The 8648-nt window shown below is 33.4% G+C and overlaps 1 protein-coding gene and 1 long non-coding RNA gene across 2 annotated transcripts; one reads left to right on the top strand and one right to left on the bottom strand.

Annotated features, from left to right (window-relative positions):
- The first annotated feature begins 2594 nt into the window (after positions 1-2594).
- Positions 2595-3388, top strand: LOC123692000. Its single transcript, XR_006751467.1, has 2 exons — positions 2595-2906; positions 3292-3388. It is a non-coding gene; the product is annotated as an uncharacterized LOC123692000 (long non-coding RNA).
- A 1358-nt stretch (positions 3389-4746) lies between these two features.
- On the bottom strand, positions 4747-7733 carry LOC123691999 (adenosine deaminase-like protein; the record flags this gene model as incomplete). Its single annotated transcript, XM_045636601.1, has 8 exons — positions 7683-7733; positions 7607-7651; positions 6913-7061; positions 6488-6676; positions 6161-6377; positions 5707-5863; positions 5315-5415; positions 4747-4950 (listed from the first exon to the last, which is right to left on the bottom strand). Coding segments are annotated over exons 2-8 (1056 nt in total), but the record flags the coding sequence as incomplete, so codon positions are not given.
- Between the last annotated feature and the right edge of the window lie 915 nt (positions 7734-8648).

Below are 8648 nucleotides of genomic sequence, written 5' to 3'. Positions count from 1 at the left end.
TTATTTATTTTGTTTCTTATATCAGATTTATATGTAGTTAGTTGTTGCAAATAATAGATGTAAATTTTCTACAGCAGGAAAATAAAAAATACCACGTGGTAGTTTTATTTGACTTATGTGTTTAGTTTGTTGTTTATTATTTTCTCTTTTAGATTATTAATAAATTCATTTTGTTTTAGATTTCCAGAGCTAAATAAAAAATGGGTATAAAACATGAGACGAGTAGATTGGACGCCGTCGAAATTTGCTAGATTGTGTTCACTGCATTTCGAACTCTAGAAGAATTGTGCAATCTTACGCTTACGTTTTTTTTTGTTCCTGTACATAATAAATACATTTGATTAAAGAAGGTGAATTTTTATTTGGAATTTTTTTACACATAGGTTACTTGTGTAACTATGTGACAATTAAACGGTTGATTAAATGACAGTTCTCATAGATGAGAAACTACTATTGAAATACATACTTGATATACATGCGTTTTCAAAGAAAAACCCGCATAGTTCCCATTCCTGTGGGATTTACGGGATCAAAAGTAATTTTTCCAAATTTCATTGTAATCGGTTTAGTAGTATTCGCGTGAAAGAGTAACAAACATCCATCATCAAAAACTTTCGCTTTATCAGTAGTTTGAAAGGAAAATGTTTTCTTTAAGACTTTCCTTTTATGAACTTGTTAAAATGCTGCATGATTCCTTCATGCTGACTGTGCCTTTCTATCTTTATTTTAAACTAGATTTCCGCCCGCGGCTTCGCCCGCGTTTTCAAAGGAAAACCCGCATAGTTCCCGTTCCCGTGGGGTTTCCGGAATAAAACCTACCCTATGTGTTAATCCAAATAACCTTCTATATGTGTGCTAAATTTCATTGTAATCGGTTCAGTAGTTTTTACGTGAAAGAGTAACATAGATCCATACTTACAAACTTTCGCCTTTATAATTTATAGTAGTAGGATTAGGTACATTTAAGTTTTAAAATTTATTTTATAATATACTAGCTTTCCGCCCGCGTTTTTAAAGAAAATCCCGCACAGTTTCCGTTCACGTGGGATTTCCGTGATAAAATCTATCCTATGTGTGTAAGTACAAAATTTCATTGTAATCGGTTCAGCAGTGAAAGAGAAAGTTATCCATTCCCGCATAATTTCGCCTTAATTATATTCGTAGGATTAAACAAATAATGTATTGAACTGAAATTAATTATTAATTTTGTTTTTTTTTTTTTATTATTTATTATTTCACGAAACCGTAAATGCAAAATGCATTCACGATTTTATCGATTGAAGCACATCCCATCACTATCACCTTCTATCTATATAAATACGTACCTATAGTAAAAATGGTGCCATGACTATGTTGAAACGTAGCTTGTAGTCTATAGCTATCTCATTCTTTCATACGACGTCTTCTTTAAATAGAGAGAAACAAATATATGTAAATTGTATACGCTCGATACAAGTACTCTATAGGTTTATTGCTCTGAGGTCAAAACGATAATTTTGTATGGAGTGTCCGGGGTGTGCTCTAAAAAAGACTTTAACCACAGTTGACAGATATATACTACGTAGGTACATACTTTAACCACAGTATTACAATATTATTTAGGAAATATGGTACCTAATACTGTGCTTTAACCCTAATGAGTAAAATGGCCGTAATAAATTTTTAAAAATAAATCGAGAAATATGAAAAAAATTATCTTTAAACCCTCCCATACATTAAGTATGAAATATTTTAGCTTTCTTTTTCTTTTTATGGTTTTCTGCTTTAATTACTTCGCAAATTTGAAGTGGCATTTTCCACGCTTTTTCCGGACATGTTCACGCATTTTCCGGATATTTTCCGGGAATTTTCCGGGCATTTTATATACAATACAAATACAAAAAAACTTAGATCATTATGTAATGGATGGAGTACGCTGGCAAATGTTCTAAGTAAACTTTCTGCTGATTTTGGTGCGGAGAGGGTAACTCACACTATTGAAATACAATCACAAGTCACACATTCATAAAAATAATTTGTGTCACGAAAGTCGTAAAAATTTACGACCTTTTATGCGACGAGTTTTTAAATTCAACTCTATCCCCAAGTTCATAAAGATTAAATTTGTATTTCTTTAAAAGATAGTCTCGTAAGGAATGCGATTCATTATCGCGTTTTAAATTCAACTTTATCTGTTAGTTCATAAAGATTAAATTTGTATATTTTCTTTCCATGATAGTCTCGTGGGGCCGCATCAATGATCGAGTAAACATGACTCGATTATTTGTCTTGATCATATTGCTAAACGATACATCGACGATTATTAGAAATTGCATTTAATTAGAAATGTACGTTAAAAAAATAAAAAAATATACACTAATGAAAGGTTATTCCATCTTTTTTAATATTCGACATGTTTGAAATGCTTCTGCAAGACTTGACAGTGCAAAACGGCATTTTTAGCGGAGCACTCGCAGAAGTCCTTTCGATGTTTTACGAATACGCAGAGTGTTTGTAATCGATTACGCAAGTAGTTTTTATGAAAGCATAAGATTTTTCGATTCGAATAATCTTATACCTCGGCAAAAGGGGAAACGCCTGCGAGTGTAATCCATTACAGTGCGACATAAAAGAGATGAAATTAATTAATTTGGAACTAATTTTTTTTTCATTATCTGGCAACCCTGAATTATCAATGCAGCTGTCAAGTTGAATAAAAATTTGTTGTTTATTTGGTGAAGTTGAGATAAAATTGTTATTTTAAACAAGAAATTTACTCAAAAAAGGAGAAATCATGAAAAAGGTTAAACGTAGCGGTGTCCGTGATGCCATATATAAAGTTTTCATTCGGTGTTTCTCATAATTTCAAGCTGAAAAACGAGAAAAATATTTGGAAAACGTTTACAGACGTACAGCAGATTATACCGGTGAGATTCCATTTATTTTTGCTCAGTACTACGTAAAATAGAATATTCCATTAGTGACGAGTGTTTAATGTACGTATCTATGGCGATTATTACGTTTTTGAAATTTAATTTGAGGTTATTTGTATGTAAACAAAAACTAGTTTTTATAGTGCGACCAGCACAATTTGAGTCAAGAAGTTATATCCAATCAAACCAGCCTTAAATAGTATAGTGATAACTATTTTCATACAGCTATCTATGAATCCTTACTTGCTACTTACTAGAGTGGACGCAGGGATCCAAAGTGAGTCTTGGCCTCCGACATAAAAAAAAATAGTTTTAAGCTACTAAATAAATATGTTAAATGTACTATTTGATTTTATTCATCTTAATTCGTTTGTTATAGGGGTTTCTGAAAGCACAGTACGCAGGATAGTGGAGCAAGGGAGTAAAAATGAAGGAGAATATCTACAAAAAATAAATAAAAATATGTAGTTTTCAAATCACCTTGTTTTTTTTACCTGACGGACCCAGAAGGAGCGTAATGTGTTTGAGCCTTAGGTTTGAGCTGTATGTATGTATGTTTGTTTGTTCGTATGTTTGATTCTATGTGCGCCTCTGCTGTCTAAATGGCTTGACCGATTTCTATAAACTAATTCCAAATACATTTAAGTAAAATTTGACCTAGGTAGGTCATTTAAAATACTAATGTATTTTTGTCTTAAATTTACACGATGATGAATGAAACAACTTTAAATCGCGGTATTTATTACTTTTTATTTTTTTGATTTTTATTCTATAGTATCAAGATTGCTTGCGTCGCAGTATCAGTGTTGCTATATGAGCGACGGTGGCGCCCTCATTTTTTGTCATCTCTTTTGTGTCGCACTGTACTTAATGATCTAAGAAAAAAAAAGGTCGACTAAAAACGTTAATACAGTATATAGTTTGGTAAACGATGATCAATTGTTAGCTAAAGGCTAAGGCTTGCTTTTTCCTTATTAGCAGAAGTTTAAAAGAGTCCTTAGTTAGTCCTTGTCTAATGTTTTGACAACTCAACCAATCATTGATGATTGTAGAAATCACAGGTAGAAATGATAATAAGGGTGACCATGAATTTTGTTTGACTTTACACCATCTCAAGAATTGTGTATCCGTAAAAATATTTTAATTTAAGACTTGTGGCCTTCGCGGACGAGGGAATTTAGTCCGCGAACTTTTTTTCCGCTAAAATAGATAACTTACAATTGTATCGAGTAACGTAAACGAGGGATTAAAAGAACCGCGTACAAAAAATCACCCGAATAACCGTGGGCATGCAGGGAGCACACATATTTTAACATAATATGTACACTACCTAATTAATTAGGTAGTAGTCGCGGCACGTAAGTCCAGTGGTGACCTTCAATTTTTTACGGCAAGTTCGCCTTTATTTCGTTCAAATAGATCGCCTCCACTTCAAGGTGAGCGCTAAACTTACGAGCCGCCACTTTAAGCGCATCATCAAAAGTATCTACAGGGCATTTACACGAACGAGTTACAAGCAATTTGTCCCTAATTTTGTTTGGCCATGGTCACCTAATTAGAAAGAGACAAGTTGGGGACAAGAACCTTCTTCGTTATTAGTTTATATCACAGAACAGTTGTGTTTTATATATTATTGTTAATTAAATATGTATTCAATATTACGGGCGTGAACGTATCCGTGTGCATTAATTCCCTCCACATTTCACTCAGCGCTACAGTTACGTGCCTTCTTTTGCTCTGCTTGTTCAAAAACAAACAGGTTTTTAACATTGTGATTGCATTTCTATATAAATTGTAACATTTATGAATAAATTAATGTAAAATAAAAAACACATAAACATAAAACATTCTCTAAAGAATTTTTATTTATAAAATTCATCATTTTTTCCACAATGCTTTTGCGTTCATCAACAGCAAAAATATAGTTGACTGCATTAAGAGCTAATTTGGCTAACTGTGGTGGTTGCAATCCAAATACATCTGCACATATTCTGTATTCTTGGGATAGGGATGTAGAAAACACTCCTTTGTCATCGGTCTGCAACACCAAACATATTTTATTTATCTTGAACTTAATTAATAAAATTTATCTACTTTGTTATATAATTAAAAAAAAAATAGGAAAAATTCCTTAAAAAAAAACCATTTTATTTAAATTAAACCATTATTTAATTGCTATTATAATATCACACAAGAAAGGCTAAAGCGATTTTAATGATTATTGGTTTCATTCCCGCTAGGATTAGGATACTAACTGATAACATTTAAAAGATACCAGGTGGAGCTGGAAAGAACTTTAAAAAATGAATGAGCTTTAGTTATATCAATTACATAAAAATCTAAATTTTCTTATCTTTAATCTAGCCGCTAGGTCTTAAAAACATATAAAGGAGAATACTAACGCATATTATAACAGGAACATTTGCATTGTAGAGCTCCTTAAAGTGGTGTGAATTATAATCAGGAGTAGATTTTGTATTCACATTACTTGTCAAGCAGATTTCTAAAAAAAAAAGTACCTACATTAAAATAATTTATGATTAGTTGAATTTTGATATTTTTATGACATTCAAAATGCCAATAAATATAAATTTTTAAATAATAGAACAAAATTCCATTACCAGGCGAGAGTCGAACCCGCAACTTCCGGCAATCCGGGGCGACAGCCAATCCCACCCTCTGATGGGATTGGCTGTCGATTCTCTCTATTCAATCAAATTTATTCTTTCAGTTTTATGTCTAAGGCACAGTCCGCGCCATCTATAGGAATAATGATTATTGATTAGTTCTTTACCAACTGGTATCTGTGATTTACACAATGCTTGCCATGTTTCCTCAGTGCCACCAAAATCAGGGTGAATACAGACCCCATGGCCGATACGGTCTGGTTTGAATTGTAACATCTCTAATACTTCTGTGGGGTTACACACTTCACCACAATGCAGGGTTACCTGTAATAAAATATATAATATAGCAATTTATTTTTAAAAATTATTGCTTAGCGTGCAATTAATTATAATAAAATTAGTTCTGTATTTTAAATATCATTTTTTGTAATCAATGGGTCGAAATGACATTATTTAAAATCATTGAGTAAACTGAAACATGCTACTGGTAACAGTAAAGTAAACCTTTGTTCTTTACATAAAAAAAAAAGTCAAGGAATATCATTTAGTATGTGAAAGACAATCTGATTTTCTAAACTAATAATTTAAACACAACTGTATGGGGTTAAATTGTAACAATACATTTAACCCAGCATATCTAGCTTTTGTCAAAGCTGGTACAAAATCTTCAAACTTTCCCACACTGGGATTGCCACTTAGTTCAATGCCAACAATAACATCAGGGTACTGTTTGTAACAGGAGGTAGCTAGATCGGCAATCGTCTCTGCTTCTTTTATTGTACTAGTTCTGTTTATAGATACAATGAGCCGTGATTTAATAGCGAGATGGGTATTATTTCTGGAATGTTATAATACTTTTAAATTATAATGAGTCAATGATAATAAAAAATTGCAAACACGTTTTGTAAGTGGAATTTATATTGATAAACAGATACTTTGAAAACATACCTCATAGTTTCAGCAATAGTTTCAATATATTGTTTACTTGTCATAAATGGCGTCTCTCTAGGTGTGCTACGCAGTTCAATATAACAACAGCCATCATCTTGAAATTCCTTTAACGTCAATTGCGTTGCTAATGATAATGTTTCTGGTGTTTTTGTTAATGAATGTGCTATGTTGAATACTTGGAAACAGCTGCAAAATACAATACATAATCAAATTCATTTAAAAAATGAGGCTGCATGAAGTTATATTATAAAATAAGATGTTACATATTTTTTATGCTGTTGTAAATTGAAATTCTGCTAAAGCAAGCATTAAAATACTATTATATATGCCCACTCTTGTAATCATTTTAATTATTATGATGTTAATAAATGTGTTTATGCAAACAAATAAACGATTAAAATTAGTACAAATTGTTATCTTACTCAGTTAAATTTCTAGTATCACCCGCACCTATTAGAAATTCATCCAAGAATGCATTGGCTGTATCGCTGACACCAGAATCTGCATAACAGCGTTTAAGTTCAAGCAAAGTTTTTCGACTTAGAGAACCATTCAAATGAGCATGTAATTCCTGGAAATATCATATTTGTAAGGTAGAGACTATCTATACTATACCATGGACCCAATATACTCTAGTTTCTGGTATATTGGTCCATGACTATACTAATCTATACTAATATTATAAAGCTGAAGAGTGTTTGATTGTTTGTTTGTTTCAACGCGCCAATCTAGGGAACTACTGGTCCGATTTAAAAAAAAAAATTTCGGTGTTAGATAGCCCATTTATTTTATCGAGGAAGGCTTTATAAGGCTATAATATTAATAAATGCGAAAGTAACTCTGTCTGTCTGTCTGTTACTGAATCACGCCTAAACTAGTGAACCAATTTTCATGAAATTTGGTATGGAGATATTTTGATACCCGAGAAAGGACATAGGATAGGTTTTATCCCGGAAATCCCACACACTGCGCAGGCGATGCCGCGGGTGGAAAGCTAGTAAGGCTATATATCATCACGCTAAGACCAACAGAAGCGGAGCAATGCGGGTGAAACCGCGCGGAACAGCCAGATAGTTTCAAATAAAAAGTATAAAAAGTAATAGATAAAAAACCTACCACTTTCGGAATTTCAGGACACAATTTATTTAGATCCATTTTTATGTATCACAGATTAAGTATTAGTTACTATTATGTATTGGAATAATGTATTAATTATTATAGGGCACAGTCAGTAGAGTGTAGAGTGTAGAACAGTGTAGAATAAGAGCTAGCGCACACGAGCAACTTTTGTCTCCGCAACTATTTTGTCTCCCCATCAACTCTATAGGGAGTTGCGTCGCTACGTGCGCGCACTTCCTTACTAGCCCATAGAGTTGATGGGAGAGACAAAATAGTTGCGGAGACAAAAGTTGCTCGTGTGCGCTAGCTCTAAAGTAGCCTACTCACGATTCAATTTCAGTAACAATCTGTTGACACAATCTGCAGTGAAGCGTCTTATTATAGTTGTCTAGTATAGTTGAGGGCACGTTGGGGGCGTAACCCAACATGTTGCGAATTGGATCGGCGCGGAAGCAACCCGACAAATTGTCTCAGCAGATTGTGTGCGTGTTGGAACGTGAGTATTGTGATTGCTCCAATCTCGGCTCAATCGCGCTGCGCAGTAATCGCAAAATGGCGGTTTTGAGATAAACGCGGGAAAGACATTTTTACATATTTGAGGAAGATGTTTATATTTTATAGCCGTTTATACTTTATAGCCCTTGAAATCTATCAATAAAATTGGAAAAAATACAAGCTTTACAAAGATCTTATATTTCATAAATTAGTATATCCATTAATAATGCGTATTATTGCGTTGAGGTTTAGCATCAGGCCAGGCATCAACGTGACGTGCACACGTTGTGGCAAGCAATCGCGGAATGAAATTGTGTCATCGAGGTGTCATCAGATTGAGGGTTGGATGAATCGTGAGTAGAGAACGCTCAATCGCGACTGCAACAAATTGTTTCAGCAGATTGTTGGTTGTGTTGAACCGTGAGTAGGGCCTTAATAGACTTCCCTACTATACTCTTTGGTGTAGACTAGTGTGAAGTGTCTATGGTCTACTCATTCGACATTCACAATCGTGACTTTACTTTAGAGCAAAAGAGTCTTCACA

The sequence above is a fragment of the Colias croceus genome, chromosome 5, assembly GCF_905220415.1.
Source record: "Colias croceus chromosome 5, ilColCroc2.1".
Taxonomy (NCBI): domain Eukaryota; kingdom Metazoa; phylum Arthropoda; class Insecta; order Lepidoptera; family Pieridae; genus Colias; species Colias croceus.
This window is presented reverse-complemented; position numbering and strand designations above follow the sequence as displayed.